This window comes from Trachurus trachurus, assembly GCF_905171665.1.
Source record: "Trachurus trachurus genome assembly, chromosome: 9".
NCBI lineage: Eukaryota > Metazoa > Chordata > Actinopteri > Carangiformes > Carangidae > Trachurus > Trachurus trachurus.
Genome location: NC_139895.1, coordinates 12,812,967 through 12,837,086, shown reverse-complemented (window position 1 = coordinate 12,837,086; position 24,120 = coordinate 12,812,967). Strand labels below are relative to the sequence as shown.

The following is a 24,120-nucleotide window of genomic DNA, read 5'->3' as shown; positions in this document are numbered from 1 at the left end:
ATTAACAAAAGCCTAGAAGGAAACTAACATCTATAGTTTGTCATATTTGGGGGGGGGGAGAAATTGGGGAAAAGCCAAGGCAGCTATTTTACACAACAGAATAGAGGCACCAAGGGCGTTCTTTATCTTTATCAGATGCTGGGAGTCAAAAACAAAAAAAACTGTGCTCAGCTCAGTGGCACAGTGTTTCAGAGGTGTGTTACAGAGCGGACTCAGAAGTTGCACCTTTGGTCCATTAAAGTTCAAGAAGGGTAAAAAAAACCCATAATCCCCAGACCAGTCCCAACGTCCCGACTCAGACCCGACATCCATTCATAATAAGTAGGCTAAAGACTCGGTGTGAAATCAGAAAGTGCTCAGGCCAGGGACTCTCCTGCAGATTCACAGACAGCTGTAGGCTCCGTTAAACTCACAGGACACTAATGTTAAAAACAAGGCAGGACAGGGAAAGTCTGAAATCATCAAAACAACAAAAAACAAGAGAGAGAGAGATGGAAGAAAACAGCAGCAGAGAAAGTCTAGTAGTTCATTGTCTGGTGAAGAGCCTGACAGCACAACCTCTGCATTTCTGTCTGTACCCAAGTTGCTCAAACATTAATATTATTATATTAATGCTATTATTTAACGTGACAGTCGACACATGTCACTCAGGTTTATTCAACTACATCTAGACAGGTGACAGAAAAACTTCTTCTCCGACTAACGTGATTTCACAAAGTCGTGTTTTGGGGCCTTACACAACCCCCTTTTTTCTCCTCCACAACTGTTTCAAGTCTGAGTTTTAAGCGCTTGGAGCTTCAGCCGGACGTTGGGACCGGAACAGATTAAAGGGGGGGGGGGCATCTATGAGGACGCCCTGTTCTCCTCGTATGGAGACTCGTAGACCTCCATGGGGGGGCAGGTGCACACGAGGTGCTGGTCGCCGTAGATGTCGTCGATCCTGGAGATGGTCGGCCAGAATTTGGTCTCGGGCCTGATGAAGGGCTGGAAGGTCAGAAAACAACGGCACAGTGGTGAGAAAATAGTCAGTTACTGAAATGCTAATGGACAGTTGCTTTTTACTGAAGTACAAACACTTAAACAGTAAATATGTTTTACATTTTACTATACTTTTTGACTTCGAAAACTTCTTTCTTTCTTACTTATTTCTAAGTAAACACAATGCAAGGGCTCCTATATAGTGCAATTTATTAATTAGTGACAACGTTTCGAGCCACAGCAGCATTTTTTAGCTCAGCACCTGCACAATTTTGTTTTTGTATATGCATGCTTTCTACTGCTTTGGACAAACTGCCTATAAAAATGACAATGATTCCATTTTTATGGCCATTTCTTTTTGCCAAAGTCGACAGATTTTACAGTGAGCTGTTTAATTCCTTGGGTTTTGTAACAACAAAAAGACTTGCAAAAAAGTTTAAATACTTGCTTGCTGCTTTTGAAGTATATTTAAGTAAAGATTTGACTGTCCAAGTATACATGTTAAAGTTATTCAAAGTACATAACTCCATTAAGTCAAATTATATTTGTTTTACTGCAAATCGTGTTTCTACATTGAAAAAACAACAAAAAAAGTGCTCAAGGTGACATCCTCAGACAGTTTTTTCCCCTAAAAAAATAGTTACTATTCATTGATTTTTTTTTACTTATTATTGTTGTTGTTGTTATGTCTTTTTAATATATTTATTTATTTGTATTATTATTATTATTAAAGTGGAGGCACAAATGACCAACCAAACTAACATTGTGACATGGAGATTAAATTATAGAGGCTTGTGCCTCAATGTTGTTGCAATTCCTACTCGTCACCACTAGAGGTCGATAAAGACCAGGAATTATCCAGAACACTTTTAGTTGAGCAGGAAACTTTGAGTTGTCAGAGATGAGGACACTCACCAGGGGGAAAGCAGCAAACTCCCTGGAGTAAGGTCTGTCCCAGTTGGAGGATGAGATGCAGGCCAGAGAGTGAGGGGACATCTGTGCACACACACACACACACACAAAGGTTGTAACATCGACTATCAAAGGTTTGTATACAGTATATCAACTAATCCACGTCATCTTTTCACCCTGAATAAAAAGAGATCAATAGCTCCAGTGTTGTACCTTGAGCGGGTTGATGCGTGAGTCCATCCTTCCCTCCTCGATGTCTGCGATCTCCTGTCGGATAGCGAGCAGGGCGTCACAGAACCGGTCCATCTCAGCCTTGTCCTCCGACTCCGTGGGCTCGATCATGAGCGTACCAGCCACCGGCCACGACATGGTGGGCGCGTGGAAACCTGGACACACGCACCCAAATCAGAAACAGACGGTTTAAAAACACCAAATATACAGGCAGGAGATACAAAGAGATACAAATAAATACAGTAACTCATCGTACCATAGTCCTGCAGCCTCTTGGCAACGTCGACAGCCTCGATATTTGCCGTCTTCTTGAACGGCCTCACGTCCAGGATGAACTCGTGAGCTACAAAACCTGTTCAGAGCAACACAAAAACATATTTTTTAAAAAACGACATTCACAAACTGTCTGAAGGTGTCCGAAGGTGTAGAGAGTAGAAATGAAGCCGCACCTTTCCTGCCTCTGAAGAGGACTTTGTAGTGACTTTCCAGCCTCTTGGCCATGTAGTTGGCATTGAGGATGGCCACCTCTGTAGCATGAAGCAGCCCCTTGGATCCCATCATCTAAAACACACAGACACACTATTAATATGGAACATAATGATTCAAACCTGTCTATTTTTTTTACTATTCAGATCTGTGGTAGATCTGTCATAACATCAGATTTTTGCACGATCCGTTACACATTCAGTCATGCAGCTATTTCCCGTTATGTTTCAAATTGAAAGAGCTGAATAATAAAACCTGTTTTACATGAAAACAACACAAGACGATGTAGAAAGTGGAAGTTGGAAACAGAGCAGTGACCCAGGTCAGACAACATCTAAAATTATCACACTGAAGGCATTTTTCTTTCGTTTGTTTTGTTTCCCCCATTTGATTGTTGTCTCTCCCTTCCTGAAATCAGCACATTTTATCTCCTCGGAGCATTTCTTCCTGATTAAACAAAAATGACAACACTTATTGGTCGCCTCCACAGTGACATTCTGACCTTTAAGTTCACGTGACTCCGGCAGTAAACACTTTAACAGCTCATTATGTGACAACATGTGAGAGGAGCTGATGTCACTTACAGTAAATATTTAAACACGTAACGTCAAATAGCAAATCCAGTTGTCTCCGATCCTCTATTCAGAGTCAAGACTCATGCAGGAAGCAGTTAAGTCTAAAGGTTTTATTAACAACGGGGTCTTTATTTTCTCCGCTGACTGAACGGGTCTGGATCTCGTCCGTCTCTGATAATCTGCTGCACCGACCTTGATGTAAACCCAGGAGATGGGCAGGATGGCGCTGGAGCCCCAGGGCGCGGCGCTGATGGTGCCCAGGGAGCTGCTGGCGTTGACCGAGTGCATGGGGACCACCGGGTGGCTCGGCAGGAACGGGGCCAGGTGGGCCTTCCTGGTGAGGACGGAGCAGACGGACGTGTTCAGACAGGCTCAAAGAGTATTAAAACCCTCTACTGTAATCAGACTCCTTCTATAAGTATAAACATGTTACTCTTCTATGAATAACTAATTTTTTTTTTTTATGTTTATTTAACAGGGACAATACATACAACATTGCCACAAAAAATGGAAAATGCGATGCATACAAGACATCTAGCTTCAACTAATTTGTAGTCTTTGTCCCTGGTCAGGCTGCTTTAGAATAGGATAACATTTTAGCATTAAACATTAGTGAAGTGCTGTATTGACATGACTTGAGAGAAGTTAATGTAAATTAAAATGTTTGATACCTTAAGATTATATTTTATGCAAAACTTTGATAAAGTTTGATAAAAACTATTTTTTTTACAGGTTCTAAATGATTAAAATGCGATGCAGGATAATCATCTCCACTCGTCTATATTGTAAACATGCAGGTGTGAGCATAAGTGGAGCTGATTCAGTGACACACAAAGACATCATTTCACTTTTTTTTTTTTTTTTAGTTTAATTTGACTTACACTCCAATGGGACCCATGCCAGGTCCTCCTCCACCGTGGGGGATGCAGAAGGTTTTGTGCAGGTTCAAGTGAGAGACGTCAGAGCCGTAATCTCCAGGGCGACACAAGCCCACCTGTAAGACAGAGAAACATGAAGAAGATGCTTTTATGCTTTTTTTTTAATGGTTTCATCAAATCATTTGTGTGTGTTTTTAGATTGAATGCATACATTTCACATTCAGACTTGAAGACTGTCTGGGATTGGTAGAGGTTGTATTGGTGTAAAAAGCATCATATGCATATTATATAGAGGCCAAAGGTTATTTATTTACAGCACGATAACATCTATTACCCTTTTCTTCTATAAGCTTTGAGTTTCCACTAATTAATAATGTACTGATGAACAGCACTACACAGCGTATTGTGCTGCTGTTCCTTGTCTCACCTGGGCGTTCATGTTGGCACCATCCAGGTACACCTGGCCACCGTTGGCATGAATAAGATCACACACATCTCTGATTTTCTCCTCGAACACACCGAAGGTGGAGGGGTAGGTGATCATCATGGCCGCCAGGCTCGCCTTGTGTTTATCCACCTGAGAGAGGAGGCAGCATAAAGTATTCATTAGGAATAAAATATAGATGGTGGCGCCCCAGGAGCCACCAACTGAACTGGAGAGCTTTGTTAAAACACACTGTTTCTTTCCTCTCCCTGGTCTCCTGTTATTTCTTCACCAAAACAAACGGCATTAAATGAACCCTTAAAAAACCCTAATGGAGGTTTGTGATTCTTGTAATGCGGAGAAAATTTGACCTGCTACCTCTGAATTGTGATATGACAAATACAAGAGATGTCACATCGATAGTCCTGATAAATACTTAAAAAGCTGAAATGTACAATGGGCTTTATGCTCAGCTCTACTACTTCCTGAAATAAGCCAGCTCGTTTATTTCCTGTCTTACATTATTGGACCAATTGATTAATCCAGGTGTGTCTGACCTCACAACAATGGTCAGACACACCTGGATTAATCAGTCGGTCCAATAATGTAAGACAGGAAATAAACGAGCTGGCTTATTTCAGGAAGTAGTGGAGCTGTGCATAAAGCCCATTCAATGTTCTTTCATTGTCATCACATTAAAGCCAGACTGTAATAGAAAATGTAGCTACTGACAATGATCACTGATCATTATCTATTCATGATCAATGACTTTATACATAAATATTTCAGGAAAGAGTTTAAAAAAAGAAAAGTCTTGTTAAAGTTTGTAGTGATCAGCTTCAGTCTGTAGGTTTGGACCACAGACTCTAAATCTAAGGAGCAGAGAGGTATTAGTGTCCTCAATTTTAGGGTCAAGCCCCAGACTGATGGATCCTTTAAATCACAACATGCTGTTCAATAGCGTTCCTCAGACTCCTTATCACATCTCATCCATTAGACAAGGATCTTGTCTCTGAGAGTTAATCCATCGTCGTGTGTCCAACCAGAAGGGAAACAACAACAGCTCAGTTCTCACCAGCGCTTTGAGGTGTGCCAGGTCGATGTTGCCGTCCTTGTCCACCTCCACCACCTGAACCTTCATGCCGGCCATCTGAGCGCTCGCTGGGTTGGTGCCATGGGCCGATTTGGGGATCAGACAGACCTGGAGTTAAAGAACATATATATATATATATAAAGTCAGATAACAGCATGAGGAAGTTGTGATGTAGTGTATTTATAACCTGGATGATAGTCAGCATTTGTAAAAACCTGGCAGGCTATGACCTTGTGATAACCTCTCACTCTCCAGGAACAGAAAGGAAGAACTGATATAGGGATTGTGGGGACTAAGTCCAAACCTTTGATAACAAAAGCCACATTTTATTATAATTAATTTCCCTGAGTGAGTTTAAATCTAAGAAGACCACGTTGCCTAGAAAGACAAAAATTTGAAACCAAAAGCAGCTCAGAGATGGTGTCCTGGCTTCTCTACGTATGTTTAATAAAATACCAATAAAGTGTTGAATTAATAAAATACATTCTCCATCTATAGGAAAACAGAAGGTCTTTTAAGGTTTCAGTCTGCGTGGGGAAATCGTCTCACTCTTTGGTTGAATTTTGATCCAGTCCACACCCACTGCCGGAACCAATGCTTAACCTGCCTTCAGGTCACTAATTGATTTTATCCCTTATTAGGGTGACACTTGCGTGACTAAAGTTGCAAAATGTCACAAAGGAAACTGGGGCGCTCAGACCTCTGGGTTGGGTAACTTCGACCCCAGCGACTGGCTGGGACAACACTGCAGAGGCCGTCGCACCGCTGACTTGCAGTTATCAAAGTCTTGGAGGCTCCAAATATGGCATCTTGAAAGCAGGTAACCCACAGTGGGTTCAGAGTGTTTTCAGCCCCCCCTCTGTTTGCACAAACGGTTGTTAGTTTGGACCTTGACTGTGTCAAGGGATCAGGCTACTATCTAAGATGTCCTTATGAGGGAGCTATTAAAAAAGGCCCAATAACAGTACAAGACAGAAATACCTGCGTCAGCCAGTCTTTAATCTGAGGGGGGGGGGGGCGTCTTATCTCGCCTTGTCCTTGGATCTACCGCCAATCAGCACGTCAGGATACTAGAGGAATTTCTAGCCAGCAAAACCTGAAACCTGTTGTAGCCCTGAACAATAAAACCGAAATGACTGACTCATCTTTACATATCAGAGCTGCTTCTGTGGCCAAATGGATCAGAGTATAGTATGTCTAAGAATAGCATGGGTGTTATAGTTTTTATTGCTTTTAGAGGAACTCACACCCTTGTGGAGAAACAGGGAGGACTTACCGTTTCACTTTTAGTTGGGTTTATGCAACGTTTTTGGGTAATACTCTTATTTGCTGAGAGTTGTATGACGTGACTGATATCAGCTCCCTGTCTGTGGATTAAAGTGAGAAGCTCCAGACAGGAGAAGAGGTAGCTCAGCTCTGCTTTGTAGCATTAAACCCTGGTTTTGCTGTCTCTGGCAAAAAGTAGTAAAATCTGACTCGTTACCACATTATACGTTTGCGTTCTGCTTGTAGTCTCCTGTTTATTAATGCACAGGAAGGAAGTCTTCGTGCTACATTGCAAATAATATATATTTTCCTCTAAAACTGTGATCGTAACTAAACATAGTTTTAGTTTTAATCCCAACATTCCTCAGTGTTATTTGCTCTCAGTGCAGATAGTTAAAAGGCTGTCTTGTTATTTAATCTTATTAACATCAACTTGACATTAATTCTCAGTGATTTTTTTGCCTCAACTTTTCTTATCTCTCAGCAGCAGCAGCAGCGGCGGCAGCAGACTTACACTTCTGGAGCTCTCTCCCTTTGAGTTCAGGTAGGCTTTTATGGCGGCCAGACCAGCATATTCTCCCTGAGCACCACTGGAAGACAGGGCAAACACACCATGGTCATGTATCACACACACACACACACACACACCCACATCCTTACCTCAGCACAGTTCAAAGACCAGTCTGCAGACATTACCAAAAGGGGAGAAAAGGCAGCATGGCGTGCTGTTCATAAACCTGCTGCTGCTGGTACATGGTGATACCAGGATCATGTAGGTGTGTGCTTTATCAGCTCTATCGATGTTCTTTCTGCCTTTCTATCCTCAATCACAGTTGTGTTCACACTCAAACCATGCACATAATGTACAATTAAAAGACTGTAAAATCACTCTTTTACCAAAGAACAACAACAACAACAACTGGTAGCTAAAATCTTCTTATAATGATTCTGCCTTTTTTATAGCCTGAAGTATAAGAAGATTTTAGATTTTTTTAGGCTATAAAAAAAGGCAGAATCATTGACTGTCTGCATGATTAACACATTCAACAAACAAGCTGATGTAGTTTTCATACCTTGAGCTACATAAACTAAACATATTCAAATTTTCAACTCAGGTGGTTTTGTTAGAAATTTCCCACATTTATTACATGATGACAATGAGCAGCTTTAAGACTTACTGAGAGTCTGACATTATATCTAAACCAGTGCTGTCAACTAAACGTTAACATGTGAGGCATGTCACCGTGGGTCACAACGGCAGTGCCATTATGATGAGCAGGTTTAATGTTTAACATGTTAACTACAGCATTGACTACAGTTACAGCTGAGGTGCAAAACATTACACATTAGATATGAAGGTATTTGATGATAAATCAAAGTATTGGATAAATTACACATTTAACCTCATAGTACTGCATTAAAGATGGTGAAGAGATCACTAAAGTTAATATGTCTCATATCCAAACTCTCGATGCAGTCACCAGAACTTCGCATGGTGCCATGACACTTGCATGACTTAAATTGACATCCATTATCTTTACACTTTTGTATAATAATGAATAAATGAATGTTTTTGTTTTTTTTCGTGTCATGCCACCACTGTAGCCCATCCCATATGGGATTACAAGACACATTTAATGGCAAATACAAAAAAAAGGACTAGACAGTCCTTCCTGTTGGTGTTACCTGCCACACAGGTGTGACACATAAATAAACAATTTAAGGTTACTTTCAGTACTCAACTATATATCGCTCTCCGTCTCATTGCCCAAGCCTTTTCAAGAAATAAAGAAAATGCAAATATGTTCAACTGAAAAAGATGTTTTAGCTTCTCAGCATCGTCTAACCACACAAATTATTATTTGGATCTACCTTACTAAACAATGAGTCATATAGAAAAGACAGTAGAACACAAAATGGATTTCATTCTCCACCTCTTGGATGTCACATAAATTACAAATGATATCGTATAATAACTGCTTCAAGCTAGAGGTCAGAGATTATTAATAGACCTAATGAGTTTATGAGCTCTTCTCTTACCTGTTTGGCTGGAAGGAGATCTTGTCGTAGCCCGTCACCTCACAGAGGTCTTTCTCCAGCTGTCTGAAGAGTGTCTGGTAGCCCTCAGCCTGGTCCAGAGGCACGAATGGGTGGATGTTGGCAAACTCCCTCCAGGTGATGGGCTGAAGAAAGAAGAGTGAGAGCAGAGAGAAGAAGAGCAGTGAGCTGAAGGAGCGGCAGGAACTTTCCAAAAAAAAAAAAAAGTGAAAGTTTTGCACAGATTTACTGAATCAGATCTATTGAATCACTCACCATGAGCTCTGAAGAACTATTTAGCTTCATTGTGCAGGAGCCCTTGAAGAAGAAAACTACATTTTACCAACACAAGTCTCGCATAATTATGGCATCATATGAAATTCAGCTTTTTTTTTTTCTTGCAAATGTGAATATCTTGTCATCTCGACTCCAGGGACCACTAACCAGTGGGATCATGCTGTGCACCAAGGAGATGTCCTTGTTCTCCAGGCGCTTCATGTATCGCACAATGTTGGTCTCAGAGTGATAACTGGAGACAAAGGTGAAGCACAAAGACAAATAATTAACCCCTGTAGCCTTCTAACAAAAAAAAATAGCAGGGATTTGAGACAACCTGAATCCACAGAGCAAAAGAGAAAATTAAAAAGAGTGTTGTCATGTACCCTGAGAAACTGCCCAGAAGTGCAGTCAGGCCAAATGTTGATCCTATTACCCCTCTCGTTTTTTACTGCACTTTATACAGTTAATTGAGGAATTTATGAAAAACTATTCATGGTCTATATTTGGTTATATGACCTAAGCCTTTTGCACAGTATTGTAAAGGAATAACATTAAGGATTTATAGCATTTGAAGTCCTGATTGCAGGGTGCCGTTCAGGCAGCAATAAAGATAATAAGGTCTGGTTTAGCTGCCAGCAGAGACTCGTGTTGCCACAAAGACTCTTACTTTTCCACTACTACTGTAGAAATAATTGGTTTAAACTCTAACTCTATCAAGAAAAAGCACGTGCTTTATTTTGTATAATAAATTAAACCTGATCTTAAAAGACTGCGAGTGGACGTCAAGACGAACACCAGCCTGGGTTTATCTTAAAAAGGTCAGAAGAGGTTAATTACACAAACAGTGTATAAAAATAGAAAATGTTATATATCACATATTAATTCCAGTTTGCAATGTACTGTTAATCCTCTGAGGCAAATCAACGAGTCTGTTAGCGCAGCAGCCTCATGTCAAATAACCACAGCACTGAAAAGTCTGAAAAGTCAGTTATGTTCTGCAATATAGTCACTATGGAAGTAATAAAACGGCTTTAACAGCAGCGCCATGTTTGGCAAGTGCAGCTGCGGTCAATGAGACCAATATTCTGATATTTATTTATAGCCCAACATGTCATAAAGGCATAAAGTCAGTATCATGTCTGTGCAGTGTGTTATCACTGGTGTCACTCTGTGCTGCAGTGTTGTAATTCAACTGAGGAAAACCAACCTGTTAAAGATCTGGTGCAAGAGGTACTTGCTCGTCCTCTTGAAAGGACTTCCCATAATTCCCTTCACCCGCTCGCCCATCTTCTCAGCGATCAGCTCCTAGAAATGTTAACATTTCAAAATTAAAGCAGGTGTTTTTGTTTATTATTTTTTTAATTTGACCTTACAGCTACCTCTACAAATAAAAAAAACACTATCCTGACCAGGTACAACTAATAATTAAATGAAAATAGATAAACTATAAATAAAATGTGGTGAATAACAATCAACATACAGCTGATGATTCACAGCCAAAGACCCACAGCAAGTCGTCCAGGTCCCTCTCAGTCACTGTCTCGTCCAGAGAGACACCCAGCTGTAGAGAAGATGGTCAAAAAATGCAATAAAAGGTCAAATAAAAGTCATAAAATAAAAGCAGAAACTGACATTTTGAGAAAACTTTATAAACACTAATACATTATTAACATTTAGATAGGCATTGTGAAATATATAAAGCATTCTTCCATACAATACGATTAATATATGTATTAAGAGATGTGTTAACAGATGTTTTATAAAGTACTTAATAAACAACCTGAATTAATTATGAATCACAGCATTAATTAATTTTGTACATGTCTAAATCATTGTATGTATAAGTGCAGCTCTAAATATTTGTTAATCATTGATTAAACCTTTTATTTATAACAGATCTAATGAACCACTGGCATCTCCTAAAAAACTGGTTTGTGACACAATACTATAATCCTTTGTTTGTATGCAGCATCTCTGTTCGGCAGAACATTTCCCTCCACATCTGAAACAATATTTAATTCCCTTCAGTTCACAATACAACCTAATATTAATCAGCTCTTCTTTCTCACTCCTAGAATCAGTAAAGAATCTGGTCGACACGCATTTAAATTTAAAGCTCCAGTCGACTGGAATAACCTCCCTTGCTCAATTAGGTCTATAACATCTTTTCATCTCTTTAAATCCTTACTGTTTATTTACTTCCAAACATCCTGTTCCTGTTTCTGATTTATCTTTCCCTCTTCCTTTTCTCTCGAGGACATAGTTTATCTAAACTGGTTCTCCTCTGTTCTTGTTAATGTACTTTATCTATTTGGAAGTATAGGTAGGCATGTATGTGTGTAAGTATTCTGTGTGTATGTGTGCATACGTGTACACAGGCCCACTCTTGAATTACGTATTATTGCAGAGGGTTTCTCTGATTTTGACGTGTAAATTTTCCGGTGTGTGTGTGTATGAATGGGCGTCTCTAAATTGTATCATGTTTTGTGTTCACTTTCACTTTCGGTGCTGCAGTTCGACCCCAACGTCTGTGTTCCCCATTAAAACCATAAGGAATTCATGCTCACCACTCCCTCGGTGTAGGCTCGTAGGTTGATCTGCCTCTGCACGGCTCTCTCCAGGATGTCCTTGGCCGCCACACTACAGTTGATCTTCAGAGTGTCGAAGAACATCTCACTGTGCAGCCGGTGTCCTGCTCTCTTCAGACCTGAAACAAAGCAAATTGTTCACCTGTACAGTCAGTGTATAAATAACTGAATATACTTATACTATATCTATTATATATAGATAAGGAGATTGGAAGGAGGTTTTTGCTGCAGGAATTAATCCAAAGTGTCCAGAATGATGACATATCTTACCATAAAATGACAATGTATACACAAAGACTATTTCATTTCTCTTTCATCTTGAATCAATCACATGTTGGAGGAAAACAAACACATCTAACACACAAAGTTTCACAAAGTGGGAGAAAAACGACTACATCTGGAAAATGATTCTGCTGTTGAATCAATAAAACCTTGATTTCAAGTAAAATCAACTCCTACCTTCAGCAAGGATCAGAGCAGCGTTGTGTGTCCTCTCGGCGATGTGTTTGAGGCCCTGAGGACCATGGTACAGTGCATACATGGCAGCCATGTTGGCCAGCAGAGCCTAGGAGGATGCAATGAAGAAAAAAAAAAATTCTATATCAGCTCATTGGCATACAGGCTTTACAAATACATAAAGAAACATTTTCCTATGATGGTTAGTCAGAATTTTTTCCACTTCCTGCCCGGTCACGTACCTGTGCAGTGCAGATGTTGCTGGTTGCTTTGTCTCTGCGGATGTGCTGCTCCCTGGTCTGCAAAGCAAGTCGATACACCTCCTTACCGGCTGCATCCCTGAAATATAAATTCCACTGCTGAGTTTCCTCCACGGAGATTTAACTTGAAGCTCTGTCACAGGAACTCAAGCGCGATCGATCAATCAATCAAACGTCTCACCTGGTGACGCCAACCATCCTGCCAGGCATCATCCGGACCAGGTTGTCTTTAACAGCGAAGAAGGCGGCGTGTGGACCTCCATAGCACAGAGGGACGCCGAACCTCTGGGAGCTGCCCAGGGCGATGTCCACGCCAAACTCACCGGGAGGACGCAGCACGCAGAGCGCCATCAGATCGGTGGCACAGCAAGCCAGGGCCTGGGAGCAGGGACGGCATCGGAAGTGAGTCACGGTGCGGTTGTGAAAGACTCCTCTGACTAATCTCTTGCATTTTATAGTTATTATGACACATTGTGGATTTACAAGAAAGATTTCCAACTGCAACAACAACTTAATGATGAATGAAACACATCCCAGCCCTCTGGCTAAAGCCACAGAAAGCTAAGCCTTCCATGTGAATATAAAGCTGTGTGTCATCAGTGTAAAACTTTAGGTGCAGGTACAGTGAGATATTCAATCGCTTTCTTCAGACATCAAGACAATAAAAATTTAGATATTGGACACTTTTCTATTGAAACCACTGCTAGAAAAATCCCATTGCATCCTGTGTGGAACTGCCTCTTACCCCTCCTTTGTGTGCGCGGTCCACCAGGGCGGTGAAGTCCTCCACCCTGCCATCGGTGTCTGGATACTGGAAGAGCACACCGCTCACATCCTTCCCACTGAAGTCCATCTCATGAGGCAGCTTCAGCACCGTTTTCACCCCAATGTAGCTACAACAGAGGCATCAAAGCTTTAAAAAGGTACATCATAGAAAAAGACTTCACATTTCATATTTTTGTATCCAGAAGTTGTTTTGACAGCAGAGTCTAGTGTGGAGTTCATACTTGGCTCTGGTCTGCACCACAGCAATGGTCTGAGGGTGGCAGCGTGGGTCGATGTAGAAAGTCCTTCTTTTGTTCTGTCTGTGAGAATTTAAACACAAATATCTGGTCAGAGAACTGTGGACAAAATACTGCAAGTCAGGCCCTGTGAGGCAAAACACACATTACATCTACAGTTGAACTTTATTCTCATCTATTTCTATTTCTAATAACACTTCTAGGATTATAAGTAGCTGTGATACTGTATGTGCAAAGACTTTTCTCCACCTGTGGCACAGCTGCATGGCCTCAGCGGCGGCCGTCCCCTCGTCGAGCAGGGAGGCGTTGGCCACGGGCATGCCTGTGATGTCACAGATCATGGTCTGGTAGTTGAGGAGCGACTCCAGGCGACCCTGAGAGACCTCCGGCTGGTAAGGAGTGTACTGAGTCACCCTGAGAACAAGACACACGTTATGAATCAGCAGAGCCAGTCTGGACACGAGGACAATGGCACAATGTTGGTGGATTTCAAAGAGCCGAGAGGGGGACAGCGGGACACATTGTACACCCCTACGCCCCCCCCCCCCTCCCACCACCGCCGATCCTGGGATTTTGGACAAAAAAAAATGTGCGCAAGGACTGTTGATTTGGTTTTTTGGGGTCAAAGAAAATCTTTGCGTGTGACAAGTAAATCATCAGATCTCACATGAGTAAAAGTCTCAAGTCACACAGCTTCCTATTAAAGTCACGTTACTGTGCACCACAGCAATTTACCTTAAAATGAGAAACCAAACCTCATGAATAAGCATTATTAGTTATCTGTGACTGAGTCAGAAGGGGGGGCTAGGGTTACACAAGCCTTTAGCACTTTAAAACGTCTGCAAGTCCTCTCCTGAGGTCAGGTCACCCGAGGTGAGCCACTCACCAGCCTGCGTTCTCCAGGAGATTTCTCTGGATGGGTGGTGGTACCGAACAGTTGTAGTAGCCCATGCCGATGTAGGACCTCCATACTTTGTTCTTCGATGCAATCTCCTGTAGAGTTTCAAGAATCTCATTCTCACCTGTGAGATATTCAAAGAGAGACAGACAAAATGTTGAAACAGTAGCTTCAACAAAAAGTCTGCTGGGCATGACTTTAGATTTTCATTTGTAAGAATGGGACAGTGAAAGGCTTCAAAACATTACAATACTAAGACAATAAATGTGCCTACATGTCTGATTTTATTATAATTCTCAATATGATGAAGTAGCATTTCATTCACTCACTACATTAACAATGAACAGATGTTTCCATCTGTTTCTCGACTGGATTATAGCTAAATGTAAAAGTATCAGAATACATGTCACATATCGTGCATTCATCCACACCGCCCATCTATAACATGATGATGATAAACATAAAGATTTCTCATTTTTTTGACTTTACATTTCTGTCCAACACCAAACTAATTATATCTAACAAGATATGGCCAAAGATCTGATGAACAACGTCATGTATCTCATGTGGAGCAGATCAGTGCAGCACGCAGTTCGTTAGAGGTGCCATGTGTTCCTGATGCACTTAGATCAGCAGTGATTAGTCAATTTGTCAAATGTGAGAAAATTAATTTGCCGTGTACTTTGATTATTGATGGATGGTTTATCAATGAATTTATGAGTCTGAACTAGTGGGATATTGTAACGTGGGGCATTTGTTTTTACTATTTTCTGTCAGTTTTTGGAGAAAATAATCTGCAGGGTTATAAAAAATAATAATTTGTATCTGTCCTAAATAAAGTTTGACTCTCCGAATACATATAGTGCAAACAACATCATCGCTAAGGAAGAACAGCTAGTGCTAAAGATGCGAGGACAATGCAGCTGTACCACATGTCATGTCATGCCATACGGTTTCTCTCTCTCTCTCTCTCTCTCTCTCTCTCTCCGATGGCCAGTTATTTAGCCTCATTCCCCACTGCTGTAAGGAAGGGAGCTCTGCCAGTGCACAACCAGCCTCTGAGATTCCTCTGGCCTTCCCGGCTGCCTAGCAACTCCAAGGAATGGACAATACTGCCCGTCTGAACCGAGAGCCCTGACTACTCCCGTTTTCTGGAGAAGAAAAGACACCTCTAGTCCTCAGTTGGTGAGAGAGAGAAAGAGAGAGAGAGACAGTCAGCCAGTATACAAATGGATATTTACAGCGTCTTCGAAAAGGCAAAAAAGATGCACATTCAACTCCCACAGAAGTGCTTAGGGGCGGGTGGGTGGGTGGCTGCAAGCGGCCAAATCCAGCACAGAAAATAAGAATTTAGTGACTGAGGATTATCAGCAGGTTCTGGGTGAGCTGTTGTTGGGTGTGTGTTTTAGTGTGTGTATCTTGTGTGAGTTTGTGTCAGTATAAGGACGGAGGAGGAGTGCTTTTCCCATGGTCCCGGGAGTTCTACGGGGGGGGGCAGCGAAAAAAGCCTGATTCAGAAGCATCCAGGAGGCCTATTGTTGGAGAGAGAATCCTTTGCTGGCTTTGCAAACCGAAGCCCTCCAAAGCTGAACAAGCAGAAAACCAGCACGGCCTCCAGTTTGTTCCTTCAGCATGGCTTGTTGCATTATGAAAATCCGGCAGAGTCACAGGGAGCGGCCGACACGGGGCGGATCAGAGTGACGAGGAGGAGGAGGAGGAGGTGGTGATATGGAAACGCCACAGTATACCTGAGCTTCTTTATCTCACTTTACATTAGTCTTATTAATCTCTGTTTGACAGTTTATTATTATTATTAGCGGTGCATAAGGTCTTTACACACACCTTAGATTAAGGAGAATATGTTAGTCTGGGTTAGGTGTTCATTTAATATTGAGTTTAACAGACTTTCAGTATTGTTTTAATCAACTATTTCAAGATTGATTAAGTAGTTATATCTTTTCCCCTGTTATGTCAAAAAGAAATGTTAAAAATCCCCCTCCATCAGCTCTTCACTTGTGAAATTTGCCCTTTATCTTTATTTGATGAGGTAGTTAATTAGGGATTTTGAGACTGCTGGTCAAACAACACAACACATGCATACATGTAATCACCACTACGGGCTTTAGGGGATTGTGACAGGCATTTTCCCCACTGCTTTTGTGATGTTAATTGACGATGATAATCCTGATAAGCCCTCATTATACTGTGTTACTGTTTTACAAAAAATTCTGATTTGTGATTAAAAATGAATAAACTCGTTAAGGGAATTGAAGAAAGTCAGTGAAGGCTTCGTCTGACACGTGATCCATAAACAATGACCAGATTCACTGCATCAAACACCAGCTGGATTTACTTACTCTCATCATTTACAAGTATCATCATCACTACCTAATGTTATTCATCCATACCACAAATGTTGTTCTTGCCATTACTGCAGTGTATTGTGTGTTTTGCACATCTGCACACTCGAGATAATGACAATGACCTGCAGCCCCCTGTGCAAAAAAATTAACATAAGCCCCCCCTCAAAGCAAAATATATATATATTTGCATTTGAAAACACTCATTATTTATGTAGTCGGGTGTCATTCGTGTAGCTTTCTGCGGTGCCACAGAGAAAGCAGCTATTCTACAGTACATCAACTATTTAAGTCATGTATTTGAAATTATTGTCTTGACCTCTTATTTATTATGAGCTTCTGATTAAATTAAACCCTGTTATTCTGTGTCTGGCTTGTATCTTCTGCATGGAATAATGAATGCAATGTCCACTCACATTACAAATGAAGAAAGAAAACACACATACACACACACATCCAGGCAGATCCCATGCAAAACATACGAAAGTCACCTTATTAGGAACCCCCTCGGCTGTGATGTAATGTGAACGCTGTAACCAGATTGAACTGGACTTGGGACCGGAGCTCAAGGCTAAACTTTACACTCCAGTTGCCATCCTATGAGCATCGGCTTCCCAACAGGAGATTGGTGCCGCTCGCCGAGTTTCGCAAAAACAACTCCAAATATGTTCAAAGGAAGACTTAACAGGGGAGTGCGCTCCACGGCACACAATAGAGGTGCAACCTACATTTCAGCCACTCTCTTAGCTTCATTTAACGCCCGATTTATGTGGGAAGAAGGAGAAGAAAAAAACCTCACCGTGCAAAATAGCAGTGGGATAAACAGCCTCTTTTTTTTACGCACATTTGTATTTTAAAAAGAATATTTACCATTGTGAATCGGGTTTGGCACAAGTGCATCGAGGCTGATCGCGCATGCAGAGGGGATGACACACCAGAGGGATGTAGCCTATAGATTATAAATATCTTATCATAGCAATGACACATATTATAGCCTATATAGTGAATATAAAAAGACAAACTTACACACTGGATCATCCATTTTCATACTCCACCGCATACGGATGGAGGCTGGGACTGTGTCTTCGATCAACTGGTCGATCGACTGTGAAAAAGAAAAAGAAAACAAAACATTCATGATACATAAACGTGGGTAGACAATAATACAGATTTGTCGCTCAGAGCAAGTGTTGGGTTCAATTAAAAAAAAGAAGGGGAAAAAAAACGAAAGGATGTATAATTTGCGCCCATTTTTGTTTTTGGAGGGATGAGTATAGTAAATCTTACCTCGACTCCCAGAGCATCCAGCATTTCTCTCTTCTCCCTCTCACCTGGACCGATGTGCCGCTCTGCGAAGTCATCGTGCCGGGGTAATATTCGCTCTATCTGCCTGGAGGAGACGGCTGCAGACGTCCTCAGACCCCGGGCTGCTGCTGAGAGGGGGGATGCCCCGCTGTTTCGGATCCTGCTGCACTGAAGTTTCCAAACCACGCGGCTCTTGTCACTCAGATGCCTGCACGGTGCGCTGGGATTCACCGACTTGGCCAAGAAGATCCCCCAGGACTTGGCGCAGCTCTGCATCTCTAAATCACTTTGCAAAAGGACAAGTGTGCAGAAACTGGAGAAGCCTCTCTTCTTATTACTATTATTTTTTTTCTTTCCTCCTTCCCTTTTGCTCAGCAGAGTTTCCCCCCACTGAGAGTGATGCGATCCCTGCAGGAGACTCTGCCAACTCCTTCAAACTGCAGAGTTTATACAACTGCACAGTTGCACAAGAGCGGACCAATCAGAGCGGAGATGCTGCGTGACGTAGTGACGAGCCCCGGTCAAACAGCTGCTAAACTTTCTCACGTGCCCACCTTCTCCTCCTGGCCAAGAGAGGAAGAAGGTAAAAAAAAAAAAAAAAAAAAAGAGAGAAAAAAAAAGGGAGCGAGGTATCACTCCGAAGTCTCAAAGTCCGTCCCGAGCAGCGCGGAGACTTTACCCAGCCTCAGGGTGTGTTCAGTGATAACGAGTGAGTGCATGGAGGTAACAGGCTGTCTGAGAAATGGGACTGGGACATTGTGACACCCTGACCTGTAGGCATTAACTGTAGAGATTAACTATGAGTTTATGAGCTACTACTTGTTAATTCAATCAGAAATCAGTCAGATTAAAACATGCACAGATGATGACACAGACATGTTTGCATCTCTTTTTGGTTGTTGTGCAGTTAGGCTACCACTTATTTCACACACACAAGAGTCCTACTGTATGTCCCCTTCAGCACACAAGCCTTTGACCAGCAAGATTGCAACAAACATACATTGAAATGAGAGAGTATACTTGCAGATAAATTAAATTTTTTTTTTTTTTTTTAGCAGGTGATGTTCAACAGTTCAACATTTTTCTAAAACAACTCTGTCTGGTAACGTTCTGTTATTATCTCATAGCATGGTGAATGTGCAGGTCACAACTTTTGTCTTGGATTGTGTATTTGATGAGTTTGATGAGGGAAACCAAGAAATCCCATGAACCTCTGTAGCGTAGCTCTGAGCAGCTCGCGGCTCTGCTCCACTGTTCTAAAAATGCACCGACAATTAAAGGTAACAAACCTACTGCTTTGACTATAGGGATTATGGCAATGGGCCAATTTGCCAAAACGTTGAACTATCCCTTTAAGGGATCAGTGCTGCTTCAAAAGGACCAATCCATATACTGACAGACATCAAACATCTGCAAGCAAATAGAAAACAACAACAACAACTTGAAAACACCTATGCATGATGCCACAGAAAGTCAATTGTGAATGAGCACATTGTGTCACCACTTTGTATCTGAAGTGGCTGGTTGACTCAAAGTCTTTTCCTCCTAGTGTTAGCCTATATATCGTATAAGCAGTCACTTCCAGTTCCAGTCCCTACTACGTACAACATCTCTGCCTCATAATGTCTTCCTTCCTGAATATCCTGCAGTTACTTTTGCAAGATCAGGCAGGTCATTGTTGCTCAGTGGATTCCTGTGGTTTTCCCCAAAACATTTTTCAGCCATGTTTGTTTTGTTTTTTGGTTTTTTTGCTTTGTGCTTAGATATCACTTCAGCAAAAGTTTGTGAGGTTTTAATAAAATGTACTGACTGACTGGGACCCTCAACTTTCCTTGACAGATTGAAAATGTTATAGCCTATATCATTCTCAGACATTATTTTGCAATATTTTGACATTAGAGTAAATTAAGATTGTTGTCATAACTGATTCATCTGCCAGTTATTTTCACACAATTTTCAACATCTATAAGATGCACAGTGCACCATCATAATTTCAATCCAGTGGTTTTGTTGGACCAGCAGTTCAAAATCATCTCATGTTAGTTTAATATATAGTTCATTTTCTTTAATTAATCTTCTATTGACTGACTAAACAATAGTCTAGTTCATTTTACCATTTAAATGTCATATTTTATTATCTCATAAATAAAAATAAAAGTTGTATGGTAAAGAAAGAGTTTACAATATTTTCCTCTGGATGTAGTGGAGTTAAAAGATAAAGTCACATGAAACACTCCTCAGTCAGGATTTAACTAAAAGCCTAACATCTTTAATTAACACAGAAATTAACCAGTGACAGTTTCTTGTTTTAACTTGTGATACTGAATCCACTATATCAAGATGCCAAGATTACAAAGCAACTCTTCTTTAAAATAAGAAATAATCAAATTTCCATAATCAGATCTGGTTAAAATGTTATCAAATCTGCATGACGTCTTCAGTTTCTATCTGTTTGGTTTAGAAACATTAGAAAAAGACAAAGTGAGGTTTAGTTCAGTTGCCACAGTTGCTGAAATATGGATTGACAAAAAAGCTTCCCAGTCCTGACAACGTTAAACAAAAAGGAATAACCATTATCAGTAATGTGTGTTAACAGTAAACAACAGAGTCACTTTAATGCGAGCCACAGGTGGAACGGCAAACAGTCGTCCAGGTAAATCAAGTATTTCAGCTCTTTAATAGGACAATCAGCACCGAATGTCTCTGATCGGTGTCTCAGTTCTGTCCCAAAACTGAAGCTCAGATATGGGTTTGATCGACTGGCTCCTAGAGCGACATCAGTTCTTAATGCACCAATGTTTTTCTCTTCCATTTGCATTTTTGTTCTACTTTTTAGCCAAAGGTGGATATCTGTCGTTGACATGCAGGTATGTAGATATTGATCAGATGATTATTATTATACGGTATTATGAACTGCAGGTGAAAAGCAATGTGTCAAGAAATCCATTAGTACCGGTACATTACAGGGCATCATTACAATGGGACTCTTAATACTCTTTAAAGGGGCCCATCTCTCAGAGAAAGTTTTATTTTATATAAGCTGAGAGTATTAATTTGTAAATGTGTCCTTGTATGAACTATTCAGACCAATTGAAACTTTTTTTTTTTTTTTTTTTTTTTACATTTACTCATAATCTTTTATTTTTGTTTCACTAATATTGGTAAGTATTTAATAAAAAAAAAATATTGTCGTTATTAAGATGATTTTAAACAAATATTCCAATTAAAAGTGTACTTCAATGATGAATGGACCATTTTCCTGATATGTCTTTTTTTTTTAATCACCAGGCCAGGACCTCAGGATATGATAAATGTAAATCAATAAATAAATAATAATACATTTGTCAGATGATATTCATCCCCACACTGGAGAAGCTGCAGCGGCTGAGATGTTGCTGATTCATTCACTTTTGAACTAATCGATTAATCAACAAATAGTCACAGCTTGTCAACATTATTTAAACCGACATCCCTTGCTTTTTAGTTTTTTGTATGTTTTATCTGAACTTTGTATTATAATCTACCTGAACTCTGTATTTTAACCTATTTATTGCACTCACCGCAGTTTCTTTCTTTCTTTTTTTTGTGTATGCTTGCCATTGATACTGTTGTATATTCTGTATGTATTGTATGAACTAGGCAGTTACTTGCCCAAGACAAATTTCCCTTGTGGGACAAATAAAGTTTATTCGATTTGATTTGAACATGAGCTTCTGTCGACAGGTACCTGTTTGTTGCTGTCGGAGGTTGTGTCCTGGCAGTTGTCACCATGGGCATCTACAGCGCGCTTCTGTTCATCTCCACCTTCGTCTTTCTTCTGCTGCTGGGCTTTGTGGATCCAGCCTGCATCCACACCTGGGTGTTTGGTATCCAGATGTTGTGGCAAACCTTCTGGCACCTGCTTATCCAGTATAAGGTATACTGGTTGCACGAGCCTGTCAGCATCAGGTAGTAATTTAAAAATCAATTAAAGATCAAGTGAATAGATTATAGGAGAGTTTTAAAAGGCACTACAGTCAAAAACCCACCTCTTGTACTTTCAGATTGCTTTGGGCAGTGTCGTCTTTGATGCTGCTCACTCAGAGAATCACCTCAGTGTCCATGGACGTCCAGGATAAACAAGTTTTGATTACTTTTAATGCTTATTCATCATCTAGAAAGAGATGCTGGATGATGCTTCTCCCACTCGTCAGCTACCTCCTCAGTTTCACCACACTGCTCGGTGGCCCCTTGTGCTCCTACGGCCAGTTCGTGTCCCTCATGCAGGGCATCAGCCTCAAGCCTCCACCCTGTCCACTGGGTGTGGTGTTTGTAAAGACGATGCAGATGTTACTGCTGGAGTTAGTCAGGTTTTGTCTGCTCTGTTTCATAACACAAAACATCCCAGATCCCTCTTGCTCTGCTGTTCTTTCTGACATCTTGTGGGTTTGGGGTTTTGCTCTGGCTCTGAGGATCCAGTATTACTCCCACTGGAGGATCAGTGAATGCCTCAACAACGCAGCCGGGTTTGGATTTCACGCAAACCCCTCTGGAGACTGGGGCCGACTATCTGATGGGGATTTCTGGAGCACCGAGTCGTCGAGCCGAGTCTCAGAATTTGCCCGTCGATGGAACGGCACAACGGCTTCGTGGCTGCGTCGGCTCGTTTACACAAGGTGCAAACGTTTCCCGGTGTTCGTGACTTTTGGTTTTTCACTGTGGTGGCACGGTTTGCACTTAGGTCATTTTGTGGGGTTTTTGACCTGGGCAGCAACAGTGACAGCAGACTACTATATGCACAGGTACGTACGCCCAAAGCTGTCCTCATCATGGAGGAAGCTGCTCTACTCTTGTTTAGGCTGGATAAACACTCAGATGGTCATGTCTTGTGTGGCCGTAGCTGTAGAATTAAGAAACATCTCCGGCTTGAGACTTTTGTCTGTAACATATATCGGTCTGTTTCCACTTTGTAATATACTTCTACTGGTTTTACTATTAAAGCTTAACACATTTAGGGTAAAGCCCTGATGTAGTCGTGTGAGCAAACTCCTAGATCTACATATTTGTGACATAACAGCACAAATACAAAAGGCCAAAATTGTTTTTAAAACCTCCACTGATGATCACGTAAAAGCAAACTATATATATAAAAAAGACCCTCTCTAATAATTAAATCAAAACATTGCTTAAGACCCACTTATTTACTGTTGCATATGGGTCTTGGGTTTTCATTAGTGAAGTCCTGCCCTGTTTTAAGTATGTTTTGTGTGTTTTTCTTTTTGGTAATGTTTCTGCTTGTAAACTGCTTTCAGTTTTTGATGATGTGTTGTACAGCGCTTTATAAATAAATGTATTATTATTATAATTATATTATTAATAACCCTGCTGGCAAAAAAAAAAACAATTTCCTGGAGGGAATTGTTATGAGAGGATCACAAAACATACAACATGTATTCTGGCCATGTATTGTTACAAAACATTTTGGCATGAAATGTACTGTACTCTTGGTGGCTGCCAATAAAAGCAACAAGACTGGACTGGCTCAGCAAGCAACTGACATCCCATAACAAGTCACAATCACTGACTGATCAGGAGAAGACTGGCTGGGAACTGGCTTCACTGAGAGACATCTACTTCAGCATGTAGGAAAGATTATAGGCATCATAATAATCATACAATCTCAATACTAATGTGGTTTTATATTATGCTGTGTGTTCATATCATGTTATTTATCTGTAACATCCAAGTGAATGATGTATGTATTTTTTTTTTTCCTGTTTGAATTGTGGCATGTTCTGACAAAGAATAGATCTAATATATGAAATTAATATTGAAATCACATCATGCTCAATTAACAATAACTTTCAAATTTGGATAAAGGGTAAAATAAAATGCATTATTCCTTGAGTGGCAATAGATAATTACCACGTTTACATGATGTTTTTAAAGCGGAATTAACTTTAATTCAGAATTAAATGATTTTAATTCTGAATTAAAGCTCTCATGTAAACGGGGCAAGTGATAATTTATTAGAATGATTGTTTGTCTTAGGTAATCTTTGAAAACGATGTAGCTGAACTGTGAAATAAACTG

At 40.7% G+C, this 24,120-nt stretch overlaps 2 protein-coding genes across 2 annotated transcripts; one reads left to right on the top strand and one right to left on the bottom strand.

Annotated features, from left to right (window-relative positions):
- Positions 1 to 50: 50 nt before the first annotated feature.
- Positions 51 to 18,462, bottom strand: gldc (glycine dehydrogenase (decarboxylating)). Its single transcript, XM_083979249.1, has 25 exons — positions 18,031 to 18,462; positions 17,770 to 17,848; positions 14,372 to 14,507; positions 13,735 to 13,899; positions 13,471 to 13,548; positions 13,209 to 13,356; positions 12,645 to 12,841; positions 12,446 to 12,542; positions 12,207 to 12,312; positions 11,727 to 11,866; positions 10,640 to 10,720; positions 10,367 to 10,464; positions 9,325 to 9,409; positions 9,157 to 9,198; positions 8,884 to 9,026; positions 7,358 to 7,433; positions 5,560 to 5,685; positions 4,488 to 4,637; positions 4,064 to 4,176; positions 3,375 to 3,516; positions 2,571 to 2,682; positions 2,378 to 2,473; positions 2,104 to 2,276; positions 1,894 to 1,974; positions 51 to 984 (listed from the first exon to the last, which is right to left on the bottom strand). The coding sequence occupies exons 1-25, from the start codon at positions 18,322 to 18,324 to the stop codon at positions 844 to 846; spliced, it is 3,099 nt and encodes a 1,032-aa protein (XP_083835375.1). The 5' UTR covers positions 18,325 to 18,462; the 3' UTR covers positions 51 to 843.
- Positions 18,463 to 18,495: 33 nt separating this feature from the next.
- On the top strand, positions 18,496 to 23,973 carry mboat4 (membrane bound O-acyltransferase domain containing 4). The gene is made up of 3 exons (XM_083979250.1): positions 18,496 to 18,631; positions 21,772 to 21,996; positions 22,092 to 23,973. The coding sequence occupies exons 2-3, from the start codon at positions 21,818 to 21,820 to the stop codon at positions 23,053 to 23,055; spliced, it is 1,143 nt and encodes a 380-aa protein (XP_083835376.1). The 5' UTR covers positions 18,496 to 18,631; positions 21,772 to 21,817; the 3' UTR covers positions 23,056 to 23,973.
- Positions 23,974 to 24,120: the final 147 nt, after the last annotated feature.

What these genes read in the sequence shown, in the direction of transcription:
- gldc (XM_083979249.1), bottom strand. Translation starts at nt 18,324, where the DNA reads ATGCAGAGCTGCGCCAAGTCCTGGGGGATCTTCTTGGCCAAGTCGGTG. An exon ending in GTGGTGCAGACCAGAGCCAA is followed by an intron (nt 13,357 to 13,470) that starts GTATGAACTCCA and finishes CCTCTGTTGTAG; the next exon opens with CTACATTGGGGTGAAAACGG. An exon ending in GCAACATCTGCACTGCACAG is followed by an intron (nt 12,313 to 12,445) that starts GTACGTGACCGG and finishes GCATCCTCCTAG; the next exon opens with GCTCTGCTGGCCAACATGGC.
- mboat4 (XM_083979250.1), top strand. Translation starts at nt 21,818, where the DNA reads ATGGGCATCTACAGCGCGCTTCTGTTCATCTCCACCTTCGTCTTTCTT. An exon ending in CACGAGCCTGTCAGCATCAG is followed by an intron (nt 21,997 to 22,091) that starts GTAGTAATTTAA and finishes TTGTACTTTCAG; the next exon opens with ATTGCTTTGGGCAGTGTCGT.